At 40.0% G+C, this 26,601-nt stretch overlaps 3 protein-coding genes across 3 annotated transcripts; all 3 read left to right on the plus strand.

The window, feature by feature from the left end:
* The first annotated feature begins 3,066 nt into the window (after window positions 1–3,066).
* Window positions 3,067–7,545, plus strand: LOC121752138 (uncharacterized GPI-anchored protein At4g28100-like). The gene is made up of 2 exons (XM_042147047.1): window positions 3,067–4,150; window positions 6,985–7,545. The coding sequence occupies exons 1-2, from the start codon at window positions 3,467–3,469 to the stop codon at window positions 7,318–7,320; spliced, it is 1,020 nt and encodes a 339-aa protein (XP_042002981.1). The 5' UTR covers window positions 3,067–3,466; the 3' UTR covers window positions 7,321–7,545.
* A 2,587-nt stretch (window positions 7,546–10,132) lies between these two features.
* LOC121752133 (actin-interacting protein 1-2-like) lies at window positions 10,133–18,006 on the plus strand. The gene is made up of 6 exons (XM_042147043.1): window positions 10,133–10,662; window positions 12,112–12,273; window positions 13,183–13,369; window positions 15,105–15,527; window positions 16,100–16,507; window positions 17,167–18,006. Exons 1-6 carry the CDS (start codon window positions 10,271–10,273, stop codon window positions 17,425–17,427), a joined length of 1,833 nt encoding a protein of 610 aa, XP_042002977.1. The 5' UTR covers window positions 10,133–10,270; the 3' UTR covers window positions 17,428–18,006.
* Window positions 18,007–19,097: 1,091 nt separating this feature from the next.
* Window positions 19,098–26,601, plus strand: LOC121752131. Its single transcript, XM_042147036.1, has 11 exons — window positions 19,098–19,831; window positions 20,033–20,541; window positions 20,860–21,059; window positions 22,104–22,271; window positions 22,868–23,182; window positions 23,821–23,979; window positions 24,097–24,246; window positions 24,878–25,084; window positions 25,152–25,196; window positions 25,298–25,510; window positions 25,590–26,601. Exons 1-11 carry the CDS (start codon window positions 19,465–19,467, stop codon window positions 26,389–26,391), a joined length of 3,135 nt encoding a protein of 1,044 aa, XP_042002970.1. The 5' UTR covers window positions 19,098–19,464; the 3' UTR covers window positions 26,392–26,601.

Here is a 26,601-nt window from a genome sequence, read left to right on the forward strand (position 1 = left end):
GGAGGAGGAGGAGGAACTGGAGGATCTGGGCCGGCATCCGTACAACAACGAAGAAACTAAGGCGGTGTACACCGCCTGGCTCACCGTCTCGTACGATCCCATCGTCGGGAACCAACAAGCCGCCAAGTGCTTATGGGAAAAGGTCCGTGATTAGGGATGGCAATGGATGCCCATTACCCGCGACCCGACGGATTTTTCTCCTATTAGGAGGAGGATTTGGGTGAAAACTTGTATCCATGGGTCTACTAATGGGTGAAAAGTCTCACCCATCGGGTGGGCCGGGTCTACTAATGGGTGAAAAGTCTCACCCAACGGATGCCCATTACCCGCGACCCGAACCCGTCACCCGTGGAGACCCGCCAAGATCCAATCCTGCTGCTCTACAGCCACCTGCTGCGGCTACTACTTCCCCACCGCCACCTGCTGCGGCTACTCCACCGCCTCCTCCAGTTCGTGTGCAGCAGCCTCGTGTTCTTGTTGTTCCAGATTTTCTTCTGGCCGTTGTTGAGTTTTTCGTGCCAGCATTGGGCACCATTACGGGCAGGGATGAAATGATGGATCCCAAGAATGATCCAATTTCTAAGAAGAACAACATAGTGCTTTCTGCTCCTTTGTATAAACAAACTGAAGATGTAGTGCAGCTATCCCCAAGTCGACAACTTGTAGCAGATTCTGTCGGGATTGATGAGTACACATATGATGGCTGTGGTAAGACAGTTTAAGATGGTTAGAGGGTATGGGTACCCGACGGGTATATTTTACCCGGTGGGTTTGGATCTGGGTGAAAAACTCCACCCGTGATAGTTGATGGGTTATCCAACGGGTGGAAATTTTTTCTAAAGGATCAGGGTCTGAAGAGGGTAAACCCGATGGGTTTCCACCCATTGCCATCCCTATCCGTGATGTCTACCACCAGACTAAGCCGAAAGGGGCCCGGAAGCGCAAATATACAATGCTCCGTGCTCACTTTGGCCGAGTCGACGCACAGGTCAAAAAATTTTGCGGCATCTACGCGGCCGAAGCGGCGAACTACCAAAGCGGAGCTTCGGGCGCCGACATTCTGAGGGCGGCTTTGCGCGTCTTCTACCAGGACACCGGCCTACAGTTCAAATATGTTGATATTTGGCAGCTCGTCAAGGACGAGGAAAGGTGGGCCGGCGGTGTCCGCTCGAGCTCGGGCTCAACCTCAAAGCGCACGAAGCACACGGCGAGCGGCCGCTACTCGTCTGGTGACACCGGTGAGGCCAGCGAGGGTACACCGCAGGTGTTTGGGGGTACGGGGGATCCAATGCCCGACGAATACGGGGGATCCAGCCGTGGGCGCCGTCGGCCGCAAGGGACGAAGGCGGCGAAGACGGCTAGAGCGAGGAAGGGCCGAGGCGAATCAAGCCAGTCGGCCTCGGGATCGGGCTCGCGGGGAGGCTCGGACACACTTATGGTGGCGTACATGACCGCCACAATGGCGAACACTTCCCGCTTCTCGTACGCCCAATTCACGGCCTGGTGGAACGGAATTGTGTATATGGCATCACAACTTGGCCTTCCGACTCCCCCTCAACCTCTACCGCCTCCGGAGGATGATTCGCCGGCGGAGTAGTTTTTTTATTTTCCCACGTTTAATTGTGTGTTTTTTATTTTGTGTTTTTTATGTTTTTAGGATTTTAATTGTGTGCTTTTTTTAATTTTTTTTAAGTTTAAGTTGAATATTTTTTTAATGTTGTGTGTTTTTTAATAAAGAGTGTTTGTTTTTTATTAAAGTGTGTTTATTTAAATTGAATTGGGTTGGAAATAAAAAAAATGAAATTGAATGAATAGTAATTTAAGGAACGGTTAAGGAACGGTTAAGGAACGAAGGGTTGCAGGTTCCGTTCCTTAGTTAAGGAATGGAGGAAAAAAGTACAGTGTGACCCTCAAATAGTGGTTTAAGAAACGGTATAGGAACGGTATAGGAACAGCGTTGTGGATGGCCTAAGTCATAACTGATAGTGATATATATACACATACATAAGGCCATCCACTACGCTGTCCCTCCACCGTTCCTTAAACTACTATTTGAAGGTCCCACTGTACTTTATTCCTCCATCCCTTAACTAAGGGACGGAACCTGCAACCCTCCGTCCCTTAACCGTCTCTTATTCCGTCCCTTAAATTACTATTCATTTAATTTAATTTTTTTATTTTTTCCCAACCCAATTCAATTAAAACAAACACACTTTACTAAAAAACACACTTTATTAAAAAACACAAAACATAAAAAAACAAACAACATAATTTAAAATATAAATTTAAAGAAAATAAAAAAAACTACTCCGCCGGCTAATCATCATCCGGAGGCGGTCGAGGTTGAGGGGGAGTCGGAAGGCCAAGTTGTGCTGCCATATGCACAATTCCGTTCCACCAGGCCGTGAATTGGGCGTGCGAGAAGCGGGAAGTGTCCGCCATTGTGGCGGTCATGTACGCCACCATAAGTGTGTCCGAGCCTCCCCGCTAGCCCGATCCCGAGGCCGCCTGGCTTGATTCGCCTCTGCCCTTCCTCGCTCTAGCCGCTTTCGCTGGGTTCGTCCCTTGCGGCCGACGGCGCCCACGGCTGGATCCTCCAGCATCGCCGACCGTACCCGCAAACTCCTGCGATTCAGCCTCATGTGGGCTGATGCCCTCAGCGGTGTCACCACCAGACGAGTATTGACCACTCGCCGTATGCTTCGTGCGCTTCGAGTTTGAGCCCGAGCTGGAGCGGAAACCGTCAGCCCACCGTTCCTCGTCCTTCACGGCCTACCAAACATCAACAAATCTGAATTGTTGACGGGTGTCCTGGTAGTAGGCGCGCAAAGCGGACGTCAAAATGTCTGTTGCCGTGGCGCCGCTTTGGTAGCGCGCCGCTTCGGTCGAGTAGAGGCCGCAGAATTTTTTGACCTGTCGGTCGACTCGGTCAAAGTGAGAGCGGAGCATTTTATATTTGCGCTTGCGGGAGCCTTTCGGTTTTATCTGGTGGTAGACCTCGCAGACCGATACGGATACAGACGTCCGCTGCGGACACCGGAGTTCCGCGGCTTTCCGAGACGTCCGCCGGGACGTCCGCCATTGCGTTAACACGACGGACGTCCCGATTTTTATTGTTTTTTGTGGATGTCTGTCGGGATGTCCTTGGGGATGTCCGCCATTGTGTAGTGGAATGTCCTTATTACGTGGCAGAAGATGTTTTTGGGAAGTCCGTGGAGAAATCCGCCGGGACATCCGTCCCATTGAGGATGCTCTGAACCCCGACAACGCCCTACACGCAACCCCCTAGGTCCAGCTCCATTTTCTGACTAGGCAACCCAACCCCAATTCTAACCAACCCCATGGCCCCAGTCCCGACAAACAACATTCATTCTTCATTTCTCGCTCTCCATCTCCTTCTCTCCCACTTTTCCCATTAGACAAAAGAGAAAACACTCACATTCTTCATTTCCTTCCCCCAAAAGCCATGTTCCAAAGCATCACATTCTCCCTCACTTTCCTCCTCTTTATCACATTCCACCCCTCACCACTCCCCGCTCTCCCCATCCTACCCGACCCGGACCCCGCCGCCGTCCAAACCCAAACCCTCCACCGCCCCCCGCCGGCCACCATCCCCGCCTTCCCGGAGCAATCCGACGCATCCGGCTGCCCCCTCGACCTCCCCGACCAGCTCTTCCGCGACATCAAATCCGCCTGCACCGCCAACCCCCACCACCGACCCGACCCCAATTCCTACTCCGGTCAGCTCCACCGCACCCGCTGCTGCCCCGTCCTCGCCGCCTGGCTCTACTCCGCCTACTCCGACACCGCATTGCGCCCCTCCGCAGCCAAATCCCCGCCCCAGACGGCCGCCGCCGCCTACGAGATGCCCGTGCTCCCCGACGACTCCGAGACGTGCGTCGATTCGCTCGAGATGGCGCTCGCCGGGAGGGGCATCCAGCTCCGCCGCCCTAACGACACGTGCGACGTCGTTTACTGCTATTGCGGCATCCGATTGCACCCTTTCACCTGCTCCGAGGCGTTCAGGCTCAATTCGCGCGGGAAATTGGTCGGTGGGGAGGCGGTGGAGAATTTGGAGAGGGATTGCGCCGCCGGGCGCGGCGGCGCCGGCCTCGGCGGTTGCTCAAAGTGTCTCAACAGCCTTAATTTGGTGAGTACTGATTTTTGCTTTTATTTATTTGTTTTTTTTGGTTACAAATTTCATTAATTCAGATTAACGACATATGATTATATAAGGGCAGGGTGGTTAGTGGTTACTTATAGTAACGCCTTAAGAAATGTTGATTCTTGCTTATTGGGAAAACTTATGGTAATGAAAATCTGTGTGAAAATTTGTGAAAGTGGGAATTACTATTACTTTATAGGCTTTTGCAGCTCGGTATCACATGCCTGTCATTTTCTATAAAGTGACGACTTTTGGCTTTTTCTGCGTCACGCAATCATTGCATTTTTCTGCTAATTTTTCATATAAATCAGATTACTAACATTTAATTTGTATTTCATCACGCATTGCTACATCATTTATGCTTGAAAATTTCACAATGTTACGAGTTAGTCCAAAATCATGATATTAGTATTTCTCAGTTTCGGGTTATATGGATTTTGATCAAATGCATTTAAATAGATATAGCTAAGTTTATTGATGAAGAGCAGAATGTTCAATAAGAGCATCGTTAAAGCGAGTCCCGGCCCAAGCGTCGCGTTGGAGGGGGAGGATTTGCGGCCTGGGCCGGTCCCGGGGTCCGGCCCGGGCTCGCGTTAGATGGTTCGAGACGGGACGGAACGCGGCCCGGCCCAGGGTTAATTCGTGTTCGGGTTGGGCTGCAACGGAATTTTTAATTTTTTAAAAAAAAAATCGATTTTTTTTTTATAAATACCACTCCATCCATTTTCATATACATTCTACTCCATTTCTCTTCTTAAAATTCGACAAAATGCCTCCTCGTCAAAGATTTTTCGAAGCTGAAATGTCCCGATTGTTAGAAGAGGCGGTGCCGGCAATCCAAGAAGAAATCAACAACGGAGTGGAACGATACCAAGCTGCTATTCAATCTTGGAACGAACAACAAATCCGGGTACCACGTTCTCGGATGTATATTCACCGAGACCGTGAACAAGCTGCTTTGCGGCTTTTCACAGATTATTTCTCTACCGATCCGCGATGGAGTGATCAGATGTTCCGTCGCCAGTTTCGGATGCGGAGGCCTTTGTTCCAACGCAGTTGTAGCTCGCGACTCGTATTTCTGCCAAACCACCGATGTTGTAGGCCGGCAAAGTATATCGACGTTGCAGAAATGCACCTCTGCCATACGTCAACTTGCTTACGGTACTACATCAGATATGTTCGATGAGTATCTCCATGTAAGCGCGCATACTGGACGGGAGTGCCTAGCTAAATTCTGTCAGGCAGTCGTTGAAGCATTCAAGGATACATACTTGAGAAAGCCAACGACCGACGACGTTAGGAAGTTGGTGAACTTGCACGAGCGGACCCACGGCTTCCCGGGGATGCTTGGCAGGATCGACTGTATGCACTGGCAGTGGAAGAATTGTCCAACGGCTTGTAGAGGACAATACACTAGCGGGCACAAGGGCACACATCCCACGATTGTGTTGGAGGCCATAGCCGACCAACGATTGTGGATCTGACATGCCTACTTTGGTGTGTCGCGGGGTCCAACAATGACCTCAATGTGTTGAACGAGTCTCCATTGTTCAATGACTTGTGTGCCAGGCGAGCGCCGAACGTAGCCAACCACCGTCGGTATAGTATGGGGTACTATCTGGCAGACGAGATCTACCCTCGATGGCCCGTGTTCATGAAGATTATCACATGTCCGACAACGGAACGGAGGGCATTGTTTGCCCAAAGGCAACAGGCGGCTCGGAAAGATGTTGAGCGTGCATTCGGAGTCCTCCAAGCACGGTGGGCTATTGTGAAGGGAACGGCCCGTGGTTGACAGCGTTCACTAATCGCCGACATGATGTATGCATGTATCATAATGCATAACATGATCGTTGAGGACGAGGAAGAAAATGTCACTTTGTGGAGCGACGATCCACTCGCCAGCACCGCGAGTGACTACGTTGTCACCGCCCCGCTCGTGCAGGGCCTTCCTCCCGACATCCGCAATGTCATGGCCCGTTCAGCTGTGATGCGCTAAGAGGAACAACACACTCGCCTCCAAGCCGATCTTATCGAAGAGATTTGGACTCACACCAACGTGTTCCGGCATTGACGATATGTTTTTAATGGTTTTTTTGTATTTTTAAATTTCCATGTTGTAATTTTCAATCTTCGATCGAAAATTAACTTTTCAGTGTTATAAATTTCTAGCGTTTTTTTATTTTACGTGTAAAATAGGTTGAATTGTGAATAATGTCATTTATTAGTTGCGGCCCGGGTTATGGCCTGCAGGGTTAGAGCAGTTGGGGCCTGAGACTCAAATTTGGGGGAATGATGACGTGGAGGGGACTTGGGGCCTGAAACCGGGCCGGGGTTAATGATGCTCTAATGAATAGGCCATTATTTGTAACGTGTGATGCTTATATAGTCCGCGTGCTGCTTGCTTCAACTAGGGTTTTAAGTCTTTAGGCATAATAAGCTCTATGCAACATTTTTTTTGATAAAATGTTTATAATAGGGCAAATTGTTAAAAGAACCACGAGGTTAGGTTATATTCTGGTCAATTCCATAACTTTTCTTTGACATTTTTTTCAATTGTTCCATTAATTGTTCCTTTGGCAAAAATCGTGGATTTTGGCTTCGGAATCAGACATAATTTCCCTCCAAATATAAATCAATGAGATAAGCGAGAAAAATGTCAAAATTATGATAGGATTGACTATTTTTTAAAGTTTCAAGATTGCTAGACTTTGACTGGTTTTTGGGCAATTTGCCCTTTAAAATAGTAATAGTATCCGATTCATCATCCAAAGTAAACACTTCCTTACTAATGTCGTACGTTTGTTCTGAATATGCAGCTGAACGGGGAAAGAGGCGGAAGAAGCAACAGAACAGAGCGGACGAACAAGATGCACAACCAGGACTGTCAGCTCATGGGTATCACTTGGCTTCTGAACAAGGACCGATCCGCGTACATACACACTGTGTCTGCAGTTCTAAGGGCTCTCATGATGAATACGGACGACGCCTCTGATCCGACTTTTTGCAGCCTCAACAGCGATGGCATGCCTCTTGCAGTTGACTCTTCAGAAATCAACGATCAGTCATCATCGACATTTTTGGAAGTAAGCCTTCACAAGTACCTAGTGCCACTTTGTTTGCTATACATGAGCATTCTTTGGGTTGTCATTTGAGCATTAGTCGAAGCCTTCATTTTGTCCTGCAAAGTTACCACTCTATTCGGCTGTCTTAGTGCGGGGGCGAGAGATGCTCGTCTGCTGTCATCGTTTCTAGTTTAGAGTCTTTGTGCATTTTGTTTGAGACTGATCTGTATATAAGACCATTGGATTAAGTATCTTCCTAAGTTTCTTGATTTGAATCCATAAGTTGCGATGGAAGGTATATAATTTAATTTGTCACTTCAATTTGCCATGGTGATAGTAATTCATTGAAAATTGACAATGATGTGAATTTGTCACTTCAACTTGCCATGATGATGTTAATTCATCAGAAATTGACAATAGTTTAAAAATGAGCACAATTGAAAGATTTGAGATATGCTACGTGCAAAATCATAATTGGGGTGAAGGCTTGTGTATTTAGAGGTGCAATTACATTTAAGCTTTAATCAATGGATTAGGATATAAATTGTGTAGCTTTGGTAGCAATGATCACTTCATCCTCGAGAATGAAGCCTTTGTAATTTTCAACTATTTGAACAGTAAAGTTGTAGTGATAGTGATGATAATCTTTGTTCTTCACTTCATTGAACAATTTGACCCAATTTGAATACCACATATTTTAAGAAATAATATAAATAAATATAGATGGACAATTATGATTTATAACACCAACTACGAATGACTTTAGCCAAATCCACCATATTTGCTTCCGGAATTACTATTAAGAAAGAAGCAGAATTTTTATATTGTCTTAATTTATTGATTTTGTGTTTGTCTAAAATTTGAAAACTAATTATGATCGCTCCAACGGGCCCAGACTATGGGAAGCCCACTAGACTCATTCAGTAAGACGCTCATTTTTCAATCCAATAGAGATTGACTTATGGCAATACCAATAAAATTTAAGATTAGGAACTTAGTTATGAAAAAGTTTACCATCTTTGAGAATCATTGTGTAATAGATAATTGCATTCATTTGACAATAAATTAATGATCTTAAATGGTAGAACTTTCATATATTAATAAACATAGAGAAATTATCGCGCAAATAAAAAAGAGCGGGCACTTTAATGTACGTGTGCACTGAGGATCCACATATTGAAGTGTTTGTCTATAAAAAATAAATAGATTATGTTGATTGAAATTAGGGTGGTAGGACACTATTTGAAATCTCATGAACCATAAGATGCGATATAGAATATCAACATTGAGAAAAATACATTTTGTAAAAAAAAAACAGTTGGATTCTTAGCATCAACAAAACATCTGAATTAGTTATTTTTCGATTGTATGATTAAATTCTAATATAAATATTGTATGTCGATCTTCTAGACTTTAGTTTTAGTGTAAAACTCATACAATACTTTGTAGATTTTTGTGTAATTTCAGACTTAATATGTTATTTTGGAATTTTTCATATGATTCGTCATCTTAGTCTTCTTTTGGTGTAGTATTTTTATTCAAGGGTGTTTTCAGTATGATCTATAATCTTTATTAAGGTTATTTCTCTCCATATTTTTTGTACTCCTATAATCTTTATTAAGGTTATTTCTCTCCATATTTTTTTACTCATATTTGTTAATTTGTGATAGAAATTCATGGGTTCCATCCTAGGAAATCAATTGGTGATAGGAGGAGTGACCCATTAAAATTATATAGTGATTTCAAGTCTATGTGAACACCGATTTGAGGTATTTGTAAGTATTATTTTAGTTTCAATTGCCAACACCCTCCCTCAAACCCATCAAGGTGAACCTTGGAAGGGTTGGACTTTTTTCAGGGTTTGGACGACTTGTACAATTTTTTTCTGATCGGTTGGGACAAGTGGCCCAAATGTTAAGCCAGATATACTGCTGGGTCAGCCATTTTTTTTGTTTCGGCCCCCAGATATACTGTTGGGTCAGTTAAATTTGACCCACAGTTGGCGACCCGCTCTAATACCATGATAGAAATCCATGAGTTTCATCAGTCATTTTTTTGTTTCGGCCCCCAGATATACTGTTGGGTCAGTTAAATTTGACTCACAGTTGGCGACCCGCTCTAATACCATGATAGAAATCCATGAGTTTCATCCTAAAACCAATTGGTGATAGGAGGTGTGGCCCATTAGAATTATATAGTGTTTTCAAGTCTATATGAACACCGATGTAGGATAGTTGTAAGTATTATTTTAGTTTCAATTGCCAATAATTTATTTAATTGGAACTAACAATACTCTTAACAATTATAATCTCTTTCATACTCTAGTTTAGTGTGTTTATTACATCTATAACTGTGGGTGTTTATCACATTCCGCACGCACGACGAGATGAGGAAGAATGTAGTGTGGAATAATAAAACTCATCATATACCATCAAGGCTATCAACAATGGACAGAAAATAAAACTTTTTCTCAAAATAGGTGAATTCTAGAATTAAGTTCTATGCGTTGAGACTTTATTTTTAAAATTGCAGAATGGATAAAACGAATGTTAATTTCAAGTATCTCTTAAGTTGAGAAATGCGTTTCAATTTCACGTGGTACGGATCCGATCTTGTTTATCAATTGATTGAGCCATCAAATTACATGAATCTGAAGTGATGCATCTTTATTATTTGACACGCAATTAAAATGTGTTTGAAATGCGAAATCCATTCTTCATACCTAAAAAATCACCAAATATGTTGAGAGTACAACAGAAAAAATAATAAGTCAACTTATCCAAATGAATTTCATAATAAAACTAAAATTCAACTCACTTACTACTAGGCAAATTATTATTATAAATAAAAAATACAGTAGTATAGCATCCGATAACAGATGTTGCAATTGATATTCAAATAATTAAATTAACATTTCTCAAATTCTCTCTCTCACACAACCCAGGAAAATCCTATAAATTAACATTTCTCAAATTCTCAATCCTCAATTTCAATCTCAATCCGTTAACTCCTACTTTCCCAAAAAGCGAGCCAGACAGAAATGGCGGAGCTCAAGGAGACTTTCGCGTGCGTGCCGTCGACGGAGCGCGGCCGCGGCATTTTGATATCAGGCGATCCGAAAACGAATTCAATCCTCTACTGTAACGGCCGATCCGTGATTATTCGCTACCTCCATCGCCCGCTCGAGGTCAAGGTCTACGGCGAGCACATGTATCCCGCTACCGTGGCGCGCTATTCGCCCAACGGCGAGTGGATCGCCTCGGGCGACGTGTCCGGCACCGTGCGGATCTGGGGGACGCACAACGATTTCGTCCTCAAGAAGGAGTACCGTGTCCTCTCGGGGCGGATCGATGATCTGCAGTGGTCTGCCGATAGCGAGCGCATTGTCGCGTGCGGCGACGGCAAGGGGACATCCTTCGTCCGCGCATTTGTGTAAGCTTCTGTTCCTAAAATGTGGGTTGTATTCTCGAATAGGATGTTTTTAATTTGAATGTGCGCGAGCTTTATGATTGGAGATAGAAAAATTGAAGAATAATAACCGATAAGCTAATGGTTCTAATGAATTGAACATTGTTTCTTGAGCTTCTAAATTGCAGCAATTGCATTGAGGCATTGGCACTGGCATTGCTGCCCTCTCTCTCTCTCTCACGCACACACACATATGTTGCACATATCTAATCGATATTTGATGCTGTTAAAACTCAGTCCATGTATGTGTTCTTGGAGAAAATATTTGTGGATATTAAGGTGTGAAATTGGCTAAAGCAGTTCATGATTCATGAATCACAAAGAACTATTGGCATTGAATATTAGAAGTTTGCTGGATTAAGATGGTATCTGCAGAGGAAAATGAGTTTCTTTTTCAGTTTATTCACACCCGAGATATGTGTACCTGGAGGGCAATTTGACAATCAACATTGATAGTTCAAACCAAACCATGTGTATTCCTCTCAAAGACCAGCCAATTAGCTGTCCTCTACTTTTCACCAAACAAATATGCATTAGGGGTCTACCTTTCACCTGTTTCCTGTTCCGTGAAGGATGGGAGCTTTTATCTTATGAGATTTAACTTTGATACAGTTTACAAGTATTATTTCAAGAACTTAGTTTGAGCTTATCATAAAAAGTAAGTCATGCTGTCTCTGAATTACTTCTTAGGTGATGGTCTGGTTTTGGAAATGGTGAGATTAGAGCAATGAGATTTAGTTTTAAGCTTCTATATCCTCAACCATTTATAGATGCTTTTCAAATGGACTTTTATCACTATCTATGTGTATGTATATATATTTGATAAATGAGCTCCTTGGTGATCACTGTTTATCTTTTTAAACACATCAAGATGATAATTCAACCTTACCAGGATCTTGTAATTCATTTTGTAATTTGAAAACTGCTTCAATTTTTTGATATAGAGCAAACATCTGTACAAAAGTTTCCACTCTTTGCAAGAATCATCTTATTTCAATTACCGGTTATTGATGAATTCCCTCTGTTACTAACACTTCAGGAAGTTTTAGGTATAGGAAGATAGGTTTTTTCAGTGGTAGTGAGTGGTTCATGGCTAGAAATGTGTTAGAATAAGTGATAACACACTCATAAAAGTTTGTTTCCATTAAAACCTAACAGTATGTCTTTCTAGTTTCTACATATGACTTTAAATATATGTGCTCAGTGTTTTTTTTGGCCTTAGACACATACTTGAAATAATTTGCTGATGATAAGGAATCAAGTGTGGGTACCTTGAGAATTTCTTTTCAACTGCAACTGCATAATTTTCCTTGAAGTCAAACTATTTTCAACAGATCCGACTACCTTTTAAATTTATTTTATATCTGAATGAAACTTGAATTAGTTCCATGCTAAATCTGAGTGTATTTGCAGGTGGGACTCAGGAAGCAATGTTGGAGAATTTGATGGGCATTCAAAAAGAGTTTTGAGTTGTGCCTTTAAGCCAACAAGACCTTTCCGAATTGTATCATGTGGCGAGGACTTTTTGGTTAACTATTATGAAGGACCTCCATTTAAGTTCAAGATGTCACACAGGTTTTGCATCTGTGGTTATTCACTGAATCAGAGTCTGCATGTCATGTTCTGTAACCTGTATTAAGTATCTACCCAAACATGAAATGAAATTAGTCAAATTTTAGTATGATCTCATCCCATTGTAGGTCGCTTGGTTTATATGCCCCAGGGGCTCATCACGCTGTAAGCATGCTACCTTAACAGAGGTGGTAGCATTTAGGTCCCATCTGTGGTTAGCACTTCCTCTTGACTCTTCACGGCTTAGAATAATATGAGGTTCACTGAGATATTCTGTCATCACAGGATAATCTTTTCCCTTAGTGGGATGAATGGACAAAGTTGCTTTTATGCTTCTTTTTTTATCCTTTGCGTAGGCTGAAATTTTCTGTAGAAATATTTGTTCAGAATTATAAGCAAGCAACTTCAAAAACTCAGATGGTGATAAGGGAAATAAATGTGTGTTATAACTATTTGAATTAAAAGCTATATTTTGTTATTATAGACAAGCTTTTCACTAGATAAAAATGAATACTTGTATATCTCACTTGATATTTAGACAGTTCCTTTTCTAATATTTAATCTAAATTGGTCCTTTGAATAAGACTGCACATATCTTTGTCATTGACTACCTCAGGGACAATATCTAATTATAAATCTATCAAATATGTTTTGTTTGTTTATTGTTTATTGCTAAGATCCATAGAGGTTGTCAAATAACTTGGAAAAAAGTCCTTATATACTGATAAATATTAAATACTTCAATTTGGAATTGTAATTTGAATTTTATTGTGGCAGACCTTTATGGTTTAAATTACTCAACTAGCTAAATGATTTTTTTTTCCTTCAAACCATGCTTGAGAATGTTTATTATGTTTCTAATATATCTCTTGTTTTGCTATATGATATCCTTGCATGTTAATTGACCTTCAGGGAACACTCAAATTTTGTGAATTGCATTCGCTTTTCTCCTGACGGGACCAGATTTATTACTGTAAGCTCTGACAAAAAGGGTCTACTTTATGATGCAAAGACTGGAGAAATGAATGGGGAGCTGACTTCTGAGGATGGTCACAAGGGCAGTATATATGCAGTTAGTTGGAGTCCTGACAGCAAAAGGGTAATCCCTGCATAAACTAGTACACTGTTGCTGAAAATCTTGATTATTTACTACGACATGTACTTATTTCATGATTTCGTTCACATCACAAACTGAATTACTACATATACCCTGTCCTAGGATTTGTTCTATTATTCGAAAATTAAATTTTGCACGAATTTCCTCTTTTTATGTGATTATTAGAAAACTTAGAAATTTTAAATGGCATAAAATTATAGAACCATTGGATCTGGGATTGGTTGTAACTACTTCTCTGCTAAGAAGAAGTATTGTTTCTAAAAAGGCTTCTTAATAACCACAGTTGACTTTGTTGTCTCAAAGTCACTGACTTTATTTCTTAGTACTTTCTCTAACGAGTTGAATGAAACCTTGAGAATATTATATTTTGTCTTGAAACATGTAGTTGCTCGTTATCCTGGAAATTTATAATGACCAATGTCCGCATAAACATGATGGGATGTTTGTTTGCTTTGATTACTAAGTCAGGTTTTCAACCCAAACTTCCACATATTTATGCTACAAAGCTAGATTGTACAAGGCTGCAGAAACATATGAGCTCCAAGAAGATAAATTATAAAAGTATAGAGTCTAGACTATATAAATTTTCCCGTCACCTCTCAGGAATTAGTGTCTAATTGATGATATTATTGCATGCCAGAACTTTTATTTGGTCATGTCATTTATGCATACATGCATGTGTGCGTGTGTGTGTGCGTGTGGAATGGTTTTAAGTCAAATTGAGATGAAATGGAGGATCTGATGCCAATTTACTGAAATACATGAATGTTAAAATCCAGTATGAATATGACATTCATTATTACAGTAACCATACTCATTTGTAATTGGCCAGAATCAAAACCAAGCATCTGAAGTCTTGTTAAGTTGAATAACAAATTGTAAAACAAGCAAAGTACCTATTGAGCTCCTATGGTTCAATTTAGTTGAGTCTGCTTTTAAATTCATTTTGTTCTCCATATTCTTTTGCTCAATTATTACCAATTTCTCCATACTAAAACTTTCGAATGTGATAGTTTGTGGTATTTGGTAATACAATGCGCTTTGTGTGATAGGGTGTGAGCATGAGTGCTTGATCATATACACCTTTTTTTTATTATAAGGACCACCTTCCCGTAATTGAGTGGGAGAGTGATTGTCATCTTAATTGATCTTGATTCTTGTCATTATGGGGAACTACCTATGCACAAAATGTATAGATATGCATGGTTTATGTGTGTAGCAAAACATGCAAAATGGAGATGGGTGGATGCAATTATGGGAAGGTGGTACTTATAATAAAAAAGGTCCATATGATCAAGCAATTGCAAGGCAATACTTTTGTGTTCCATTTTCTATATCAACAACCATGTATTTTTCTTTGTATTGCTAGTGACTTATTTTAAGCAGTGAAATGCTATATGATGGTTTTAATAGGCAGCTCCGAACCTGCACCTAGGCCCTATGTGCAACATGCAAGTGGTTAGAACCATCATATACATTCTGGACAAATTGCATCTCTTGACATTTTATATGAAAGATGCATGGGAACTTAAATCAGTTATAAGTCTATATGGTGAATATGCTTGCACATAATTGCTTAATTATATTCCAATATTCTAGCTTCAATCTGATGATTGAAAACAAGTTCAGCTGACCCGCCCCCCAACAAACATCTAGCTGTGATTTCTTGTATGCTTGATATTTGTATTATTGTGTTTTACACTGAATCCCATTTCAGGTCATAACAGTGTCTGCTGACAAAACTGCCAAGGTGTGGGAGGTATCTGCTGATAGTAATGGAAATCTGGTAAAAACATTGACGTGTCCTGGATCTGGTGGAGTAAATGACATGCTAGTTGGCTGTCTATGGCAGAATGATCACATAGTCACTGTTTCTCTTGGTGGCAGTATTTTTCTGTACTCTTCCGGTGATCTTGACAAAGCTCCTCTAGAATTATCTGGACACATGAAAAATATTAATTCACTAGTACTGCTGAAAGGTGCCCCCCAAATTATACTAACGACAAGTTTCGATGGCCAAATAATTAAGTGGATTCAAGGTACAGGGTTCTCTGGAAAGCTAGAAAGGAATGTTAGCACTCAAACTAAATGTTTTGAAGCTCTTGAAGGAGAAATAGTGGCATCAGGATTTGACAACAAGGTTAGGAAATAATAGTATAATATTTCTCATCATTATAATTCAGCAATAGCTTACATTTCACTTTGTGTATAGTAAATTTTATATTTCCTATTAATCTCATGTATACTTCATTTTAACTTCCTCGACCTAGACTTGCACAACTTTCTCAGCATCTTTTAGCCATGTAATTCGTCCAGCGAACATAACTTTATCAGCAACTTTACAAGTATATTGACGGAATATTGTGCTTTCATGGAAATTAGGATTATAATTGGACTTTTTCTTGGAGCTTAATGCAATCTGCATATCTATATATCTGTTTACTGCCTGATTCTAACACTTTTAAAGCTCCATCAAATAATCAATCAACTAATTAGTTTTTTTGTTCAAAATTATAGAGCAAATATGTGGCACTTGAGCTATTATTTTGCATGTAAGAGCCTCTTTTATGATTCAATTTTTCATAATTTTTGGTTGGAAGTTGTTAAATTCTTTGATGTCCTTGTGCAACATATAAATGAGTTAATATTCTGTGTTATGTTTCTTAGGCATCTCTTGTATTGATGCTTTGTTTTGTTTTTTATTTTGTGAAGGTTTGGAGAATTCCTATGCTTGGAGACCAATGTGGGGATGCAGATAGTGTTGATGTTTCCTGTCAGCCAAGTGACTTGAGTCTTGCCATTCTTTCTCCTGATCTTGTAATGGTTTCACATGATACTGGTGTTACACTCCTCCGTGGTACAAAAGTTGTATCCACTATTGATCTGGGGTTCACTGCGACAGCATGTAGTGTTGCACCTAATGGAAATGAAGCTGTTGTGGGTGCTAAGGATGGAAAATTGCATGTCTACTCTGTCCTGGGTGATACACTGAAAGAAGAGGCTGTACTTGAAAAACATCGAGGTCCTATCACTGTAATTCACTACTCACCTGATATTTCCATGTTTGCATCTGCTGATTCTAATCGAGAAGCTGTCGTTTGGGATCGTGCTACTCATGAGGTACGTCAACATTAAATTATGGTTTGGGTCTTTCAAATTCAATACTTTTGATTCTGGAAAGATATAGTTTACTAAATATTTCCCAATCTTTTGACCTTTTTGCAAATTAGACCTAACTTTAAAACGTTTCAGCAATGTCCCCTCCTATTTTTTGCGTGAATTTGGACTTGAGATTTATACATCCATTTGAGTCTTTGACACCTTAACTCAAGATTGATGGATGACTTTTTTGGAGTCCTCATGTATTGTCGATTTTGTCATTGTACATCGGACAACTGAGTTATTAAGTCAAGAGTTGGTGCGGGTGAGTTAGGGCTTCCCGACTCTTTGACTTGCACTCCCTGATGTCTAACGACAATATTGACTTAGAAGAGGAAAGTCAATAATACAATGGGCTTTGAAAGCCCTCAATTTCCAAATTTCAGCATCAAATGGAAATATAATTGTCATCTCTAGTTGAAGATACCTAGTGGTAGTAGTAATTCTCTTTGTCTGTGTAGTTGCTATTATGATGATTTACTATTACTGTAGTATTCTCTTTCTTTTTCTTTGTTAATGATGTTATTTGACATTATCATCACTATCCCCAAAAAGAAGAATGTATCATCGAGTCTTTTTTTACTTGACATTGACATATATACTTATTGACATTGTTCCAGATAAAGCTTAAAAATATGTTATACCATACGGCTCGAGTAAACTGCTTGGCCTGGTCTCCTAATAACGAATTGATTGCAACTGGATCACTCGACACATGTGTCATTGTATATAAAATAGATAAGCCAGCAGATCAGCGGATTACTATCAAAGGAGCTCACTTGGGTGGAGTTTATGGATTGGCTTTTAGTGATGACAACACTGTAGTTAGTTCTGGTGAGGATGCTTGTGTCCGCATATGGAAGGTGACGCCGCCACAGTGATGTTTGAATTCTGTGCTACTGGTTCCTTGATACTTAGATTCCTGTAAATTAGATGGATAAGTTTTAAGTCTGTTATTCTACTTTTGGAAGAGAGAGACATTATAGCTCGCTTGAGATATCCTAAACGGGGTTGTGCTCTGTTGCTGCCATTTTTGGTCGTTTGCTGACAACTGCAGCAGTTTCATCTTATTGCTGTCGGAAGCAAGCTACAGATCTGTCTGTGCTTTTGTGATGAATAAGTTATTGTTCGCACGCCTCTCTTTCCATCTCCATCGTTAGTGATTGTGAAAAGCTGCGTGTGGTGCTCGTTTTTGAAGGGCTCCAAGATTCAGCATCTTGGATTTGCTTTGAAGGTTAGAATCAAATAATATGTTGATGATGCCTTTTGAGTTTGTTTATTTGTTCTTTGTCAGTTCGTTTGTGAAACCTTTGTCTTCGTTTGAGTTGTAGTGAGTCGTTTTGGTGCTGTTATTTGTGCTATGTAATTAGTTTTGGTTGTTTGGGTTTTGTAATTGTTGGCGTATAACTTACTTATTTTACATTCAACTTAATCTCATCTCTCTTTTCATTTTATCGTAAGAAAATATTCGTGACAGATCTATATATATATTGTCAGTAATCCAAATATTTGGCGCCATTTTATACCAAGTGATGATTGTGTTAATTTGACTACAACTAATTTAATTTACGTTGTTTATAAATAGTGGTTGGCAATTTTATATTCTTTTTGTGATTTTTAACCTCTTGATTTTACTGTTTAAACTAAAAATATTGACAGATGTCACTGAAAATACATCGTTATATTCATAGAAAATGAGGATTTGATTTCGTAATAATCAAAACTGGTTGTCATATTAAGCACTCCCTCCACTTTACATAAGTTTTATTCTATTTTGGATTGGTTTACATTATTTCAGTTATTTACTTTTTTGACTAAATACAAAATAGTACTATCTAATTTCTCTTAATTATTCACTTTTCTATAGTTCTACTGTACTATCTTTTCTCACTTCCATTTTATGCTATTATTAATTAATCCATTACACATTCATTTTCTAATTCACATGCCAAAAAGATATGCCTCAAGGCATATGGAACATAAGTATAACTTTATATATTTAATACTAGTAAGTATGTAATTTATTTTTAAATTCAGAAATGTAAGAAATGGCTTCATAGGTTGATGGACATTTTAGTCATAAAAAGTTGAAAAAAAAAGAGTGTAAAAGCAATAATGGGAATCCTACCTAATGGCAACATAATTAATTGAAGTATATTGGCAACTAATTTGATCCAGCTAACAACAATATTGATATTGACCATATAGAAATAATGAGGCAGGCAATACTCGGAATTTTGAAAATTTGTAGTATTTTTTTATAAAGTAATGCATTATGCACATTGCACAGCGATGATGTTTAATTTGAAAGGATCAAATTATTATTGAATTTGTTCCCCTCACAAAAAATATGATTTTGAATCATGGGAGAGCGGTTTTATTTTTTCAGTGCATCAAATTTAAGTACTCCATTTTCTACTCTTCAATGCAGTGGATTTATTATAACTATAAAAAATGAGACTAATAATAATGACCAAGGTTTTTCAAGAATAAAAAAACTGAAAAGAAGTTTAATATTAAAGGCCCAATTCTTGAATTTAGTTAGGTCTCATCACAGCAAAGCCCGCCCGCCCGCGGCCCGCCTCTTCTTCTCCTCCTCTCTCTCCGGTAACCAAATTCCCTCATCTTTTTCTTCTTCCATTACCGGCGAAAGTCTCCCCGCCTTCTATTTCTTCTTCTCAATTCCTCTTCGTCCGCCGCGAATCGAATCCATCGCCGACAGGCCGCCACCGAGTCTATCCTTAGCTCGCCGCTCTTAACTAAAACTAAAAATTTGCCACAAAACTATTTAGTGGAGCTCACATACAGATACAGCTGGACAATCTTTTGGCTGGAAAATCTCAGTATTTTGGGCCTTGGCGGGAAAATAGCCAAATCGCAACAGATTCGAACGCTCCCCCGGTTCAAAATTACTCGAGATGCCTTCGTCTAAGGAAGAAATCTCCGATTCCGACGATGGATTCAGCGAAGATATGGAGGCACTAAGAAGGGCTTGTCAGCTAATCGACGAAACACCTACCTCCACAACAACCGCCGCCGCCGCCTCCGGCATTGCTAGTCCAGGTTCCTCTTCCGAGGGGGACTCTGTCAGTGAGGGAGACGATGACCATCAATTAGTTCAGAGCATTCAGAAACGGTTCGCCTTTCCCACGAATTTGGGGGAAGAACCTCTCAAGACGAAACCGTCGTGTACCGTGCTGCCTGATTGGTCCGACAGCGAGGATATTGAGGACGATTACGAAACCCTCCGAGCTATTCAGCGGCGGTTTTCTGCCTATAATGATGGTATATGCTGCCCGTTGTTTCCACTAATTGAATCGATGCGGTTTAGTTGTTTAATTGTGTTAAATTCGCGTTCAATTGAGTGAATTGGAGTTTACAGAAGTCTACTTACATATTGCCGGTTGATTTGGAATTCTATTTGTTTTTCTCTTTCCTTTTGGTTTTGTTTCTTATAGCATAATTGTTTTGGGTTATTTGATGCAGGCAGCTTGAAGGACAACTTTGAGGAATTTTCGCATACACATGAGCAGGTGGGTGCTACTATTATAGACTCGGAAAAGGAAACTTCGAATAGCTTTGTTGAGAGAACTAATGCTCGAGAAGGGTTTCTCAATTGTGTAGATACGAGCGAGCCTACTGGAAAGAATGTAGAAGCATGTGATAATGCTGGTGGGAGTTCTGATCTAGCTGAATGGAATGAAACAGGTGTTGATGATGAGGCTGAATTGCCACTCAGAACTTCTCAATTTCCTAACTCAGCCCTAGCATTTGTTGATGCTATCAAGAAGAACAGATTGTGTCAAAAACTTATAAGGAGTAAGATGATGCAAGTGGAAGCCAGGATGGAGGAACTTGATAAGCTAATAGAGGGTGTCAGAATTCTTAAAAACTTTCAGGTTGATAGCAAGAAGAGGATTGGGAGATCTTTTTCACAGAAAAAAGATCCTCGTGTTCGGTTAATTTCAGTGCCAAAGCTGAAGGCAAACCTGAAGGTCTTTTATTCTCTTATTCTAAATAAGCGTTATTGAATTTCGTGATCTACTGTAGAACTATTACTATTATGTTGGATATGGTGTTCTGTATTGCTGGAGCTCATACCATTTTCAATTTACATACTTGATAATAACAGTAGCAGTTTTTGCTTATCTATTGCCCACTGTCTCTTATTATCAGTTCATGGCTGTATGAAGTGGATAAGAGTTAACAGCTGATGAACATGGATTAGTTACTCAATTGCTTCTTCTCAATCTGTTAGAATTTTCTTTTATTATTTGCCTGTAGATGCTCAAACACTTTACTGACATATGCAGCCCAACGAAAACAATATTCCTGCTTCGTGCAAGGGACCTCCAGAGAATGTACATGTTCCCAACTATAAGGAGGCAATGGAAACATTTTCTATCCCTTGTAATAAGGAGAAGTGGTCTAAGGAAGAGAGGGAGAATCTTTTGAAGGGTGTGAAACAACAATTTCAGGAAATGTTGCTCCAGCAATGTGTTGATCGACTCAAGTATGATTTCTCTTGTAGTGTAAATATTTACTATACGGATTACTGGCTTGTATGTTTACCTGGCATGCATTCATGCAGGAGTTGTTGCATGGTCTTACTCCCTGGTACACGAAGCACATGCTTTTTAAATGCATACAAATTTTCCTTCTAAATTAGCAAAATACTGCTTTGGCAAAATGAATTACAAGATCTTAGAATGTCATGTGTGCTTGTAATGATTATCTGACAGTTTTTTTTATACCATTATGTTGATTTGGTTTCATGGGTTTTTTCATGAAAATTTGGTCAGTGCGCTTGCCTCAGTGTAAACTCACAAAGCTCTTTTGTGTTTGGTTTCCATTCACAACAGTGAACTAAAGTATGAGAAAACACATGTATCTCCCTGGCAATGGGTTTGAAGATAATGGCTGCACTAAAGACACACATGCTTGAGTTTTGTTTCTTTCATGTTCTTTTTGGGCTATGAACCACTTAGCTGTCATTATGTTAATAGAGAACAACTAATTCTTGAGTATTGTTGTCCTCTTGTTGTTAGTTTTCACACTTCAATGAATGTCTCATTGTCTTGTCTTTGGTTATTTAATCGTGGCTGCATACAGGCCTAACTTTTTTGATTTGTTGATGATGACAATGAGTTTGAGATGGATGATTTTAATGCATTCAGTGGGGGATTTTTTTCCAATCAGGATCTGAGAAATAGATGCAATAGGCATATTGGTACACTCAGTTGAATTTTTTTTAATTTGAAATTTTATTACATTAATATAATAAAAAGAGGGAAGGGGGTGCATGGAAATATAGACAAGTTAAACTTCTCAAGCAAAAGAAAGAATGAAATATTTTAAAAGGTGTTACTAGAGAATTAGATAGTGAAATGTGTTCCTACTTGACCTTCTGAAAGTCTCTGCGTGTATGTTTCTGATTAGCTCTAATTCTTAATTGTTTCCTTCTTTATCATTTTTTTTGGGAGAGGGGATGGGTAGTCGTAATTGATCTTTAAACATGTTAGTTTCAGTCTTATTCAGTATGCTGTTTTTTTTGCAGTGAGGCAAATGGATATTATGAGTCAAGTAATGTTGACAGCATCATGGAAACAATTAAAGAAACTGATCTAACACCTGAGAGAATGAGACAATTCTTGCCTAAGGTTAACTGGGAGCAGCTAGCTGCTATGTATGTTCCTCGACGGACTGGTGCAGAATGCCAAGTGATGTAAGTTGGTGTAGTTTCTTTGATTTAAGATGGTTTCATGAAAAGACTTATACTCTCTGTTTAAAGCTGGAATTTTTTGGAGTAGTAGGGAAATAAATGTTGTGGGATAGGTTTGCATTTATTAATATAAATCCTTCACAAGAACTCTTGATAACATTGATTATGTCGTTGAATGTTGATAGAAGATCATAAAAATGGTAGCTTTCAGGTGTTTGTTTGTATCAGGCACAGATGGAGTATGGAGATTGGATTCTAGCTATACTCTTCATCTGATCTCTTTATATATTTTATTTTTATGGCTTTAGGTGGATATCTTGTCTAGTTTACAAGTGTCTTTATGGAAGTGTCATGAGCGTCAAGACAGAGTATAGTAGACAGCCCACTTTAGGGCGTTTCAAACTTTTGAAATCCAAATTGCTAGATCATTTTTCCTAGAGGTGGCTACTTTTCATTTCTCTTTTCACTACGTAATTAGGAATAATATATATTTTATCTGTTCTAGTTGTCTAGAAAGGTGACTGCCAGATCATTGAAGCATATGGAATGGACACTGTATGTACCTTTTAAATGATAAGCCAAATACTCTTACTTTGCAGGTATTTGAACTCTGAAGACCCCTTAATTAATCATGGCCCTTGGACTGCGATGGAGGACAAGAATATCTTGCACATTATACAAGAGAAGGGTTTTATTAACTGGATTGATTTTGCTGCAACACTTGGGACAAACAGAACCCCGTTTCAATGCTTATCACGCTATCAAAGAAGTCTTAATGCTTCAATACTCAAAAGAGAGTGGACCTCGGAGGAGGACAATCAACTTCGAGCTGCCGTAGAGACGTATGGTGAGAGCAATTGGCAGGTCGTTGCTAATGCATTAAAAGGAAGAACAGGTACCCAGTGCTCTAATAGGTCAGTTAATATGCTTAACTATAATTTTAATTTTATGCTTCTCCTGGTTAAGTCGTGAGTTTATGTACAATGTGATCAAATAACCAAATTTCATATGTTTAAACTTTAAAGGTTGTTTGAGCTTATAAGCCCTTTAAAACAGCTTATACGTTGTTTATAAGCTTATAAGCATTTGTTTGAAAAAATAAGCTCCAAAATAGCTTATGAGCTTATGAAAAGTGCTTGGCAAAATAAGCTTCTAAACAGCTCATAAATGTAAAAATAAGTTCCCCACAAAATAAGTTCTTCAACCCAACTTATATTTTCATTATCCTATAAGCAACAACCAATTCACAAAAACAGTCCTACTATGGGTTGTTATCTGCCACAGATACCCTTTCAATTTCATCCGTCTTCAGTTTTCTCTACTTTAACAACTTATAAGCCCTTGACATATTACCTCTTGAACATCTTATAAGCTCTATAAAATAAGCTTAGCCAAACACCCGGGTATCTTGAGTATGTAATCTTAACTGTTGTTCTTTATTTGTTTGTTGGGGATTGGGGCGTGGTGGGCTATAATCATGCATAGAAGACTTGATGCTATTATTTTGGTCAAATGGTTTGTTAAGCTCTTCAACTTCAACATGTGAAAGCAGATGGTTGAAGACCCTTCATCCAGCCAGGAAAAGATCTGGAACATGGACTCTAGAGGAAGACAAACGCTTGAAAGTTGCTGTAACGCTTTTTGGGGCAAAAACATGGAGAAAAGTAGCCAAGTGTGTGCCGGGTCGTACACATGTACAATGCAGAGAAAGGTAATATTCCTTACATATACATTTATGGGTGTGTATGTGTGCATAATAAATAAATGTAGGTGAGAGATTTATATCTTAATTTTATGTGTGTATAATCGTGGGCCTTGAATGCTACAGATGGGTCAATTGCTTGGATCCGTCCATCATTCATGGCGAATGGACCAGAGAAGAAGATTTATTATTGCAAGAGGCTATTGCAAAGCATGGATACTGTTGGTCCAAGGTTGCTGCCTGTATTCCCCATCGCACTGATAACCTTTGTTTGAGGTATGTCTCCGTCTTACTGCCAGAGTCTGTTTAGAGTTTTTTTTTTCTTTGTTTGACTTTGTAACGGTACGATCTCACATCAGTTTCACACTTAAGTGTGGAATAATATATGAGAGGGAGTCAGCCCTTTACCTTTGACCATGGTTTTGGGTTAAGTTAGAGCTTCCAATCTTGTATGCCTATCAATTTGGTGCGGGAGTGTGGATCCGGATGTCTTGAGGAAAGGGGCTACCCGTGGGTGTGACCAAAAGGTGCCACCAAAAAATGTGGGCCCGAAGGATGGAAAAGAGCAGCAAAAGGGATGGTGGGTCCGTGGCTTTGGGTTTGCCGGGTGGCACGGGCCCATGTTCCTTTTGCTGCCCTTTTCCTTCGGGCCCCATTTTTCTGTGGCACCCCTTTGGTCACACCTATGGGTAGGACATCTGGATCCACGCTCACCGCACCAAGTTGGTAAGCATAAAAGAGAGAAAGGCCTAACTTAACCCAAAACAATGGTCAAAGGTAATGGTTGTTGACTCCCTTAATATATATTATTCCACACTCTAATGTAAAACAGATGTGGGATCATATCAGTAACTGTGGATATGTGTAATTTTTCTGCTCCAATTCTCAAATGTTTACATGAATTTAGGAGATGGAAGGTGTTATGTCCAGCTGAAGTTCCTCTGCTGCAAACTGCTAGAAAGATACAAAAGGTTGCTCTGATATCAAATTTTGTCGATAGGGAGTCTGAACGACCTGCCCTTGGACCTAAAGACTTTCTATTGCCAGAGCCATTGCGTATTACTGGAAATGAAAATATTGATCCTTCTACGCAAAAAAAGAAAATATCAAGAAGGTATGGCATTGTTCTTAGTCATTTTAATACAGTTTGAACCTGATACTTGCTTTTTCATAATTCCTAGGCGGAGGGGGGCACGTAAACATAATGAAGAAGACGACCTTTCCAGGTAAAGGATAATTCTATGGTTCCCCTGTTTCCTGTGACCCCACCATTATCCCATATACTTTAACTTGTATTGACCTTTTTTCATGTCCTTCCTTAATGCAGTGAAAATTCAGAAGTAGTTCTGATGTTGACTGATGGGAATGAGCTTGAAATGCAAGGAAGCTCCGTTCACAGAGAAGGAACGCGTAGAAGTACACGTTTGCGGAAGAGAAGTACACGGTTACTTGATGTATACGAGGGGGAAGAGATTACAGAGCCTCGTGTTAGTGATGGTAACACTACGAGAAAATCTAGGCCACAGAAGAAGAGATCAGGGTATTCCCTTGTCCATTGCAATAATAATACTTATGATTTTCTTTTCCAAAATGATTGATGATTGTGTTTTCCATTGCAGAAAAGATGCTGCTACCACATCTGCTGCAGTTATAAGTGATGAAGCATGCTTTGAAGAGTACAAACATCTTGATCCGGGAGAAGAACCAACTCCAGAGGTAGAACTTGGAGGCAAGGATGCCATCATCACACAACCGGTGAAGGTTTCTAAGCTGCATCCAAGAAAGCGGAAAAGTCAAGTGCTCAAGGAAGCTCAACATCTTGATCCAGTTGAAGAACCAACTCTAGAAGTCGAACTTGGAGGCAAGGATGCCATAATCACACAACCTGCAAAGGCTTCTAAGCTGCATCTGAGAAAGCGGAAGAGTCAAGTGCTCAAGGAAGGTCAACAGACGAAGTCCAAAGCGCCAAGGCAAGCTGTGATGAAAAGACGAATGAAAATGGATAAAAAACTGACCAATGCAACAGATGATCATCCATTGTCTTTCCCTGACCCAGACATTTTGGTTGATGATACGAGAGCAACAGAAGCTGGTTCCACGGAAGGGAAGAACATTGAAGACATGCAGCTAGCTTTGGTGGAAATAGAAGGGGATGACATGAATCTCGCCTCATCCCTTCAGCAACCAGGAGATGATGCAACAAGTCCGTCACCATTTAACGTTGATGACTCACTGAGGAAGAGGAAGAAAAGTTCCCAGATCCACATCTTTTACCAGTGTAAAAGGAGAAAAACTGGAGACGGGGATCGTTCGAAGCAAACGCTAGTGGAAGAGGGATTAAGAAGAGATGATCAAGCTGAGGCTGGAGATGATATGACTATTGCTCAAATTTTGCAGCAAATTAAGGAAAGGAGAAAGTGAATACCCTTTGATACTAGTATGCAGCCACTTCTGAAGAAGGGTAACAATGTTTGGAAATTCTTTTATAGGAATGTAGAAGCAGGTATATAGTCATAACCAGTGATTTCATGATTCTCAACTCCTGAAACTTTTATTAGGTTAAACATTCTTTCTAGTAATTGTCTCTTATCACTTTATGACATGGGATTTTAGTGCTTATAGTTATAGTTA

Source organism: Salvia splendens, chromosome 10 (assembly GCF_004379255.2).
Source record: "Salvia splendens isolate huo1 chromosome 10, SspV2, whole genome shotgun sequence".
Classification (NCBI taxonomy): Eukaryota; Viridiplantae; Streptophyta; class Magnoliopsida; order Lamiales; family Lamiaceae; genus Salvia; species Salvia splendens.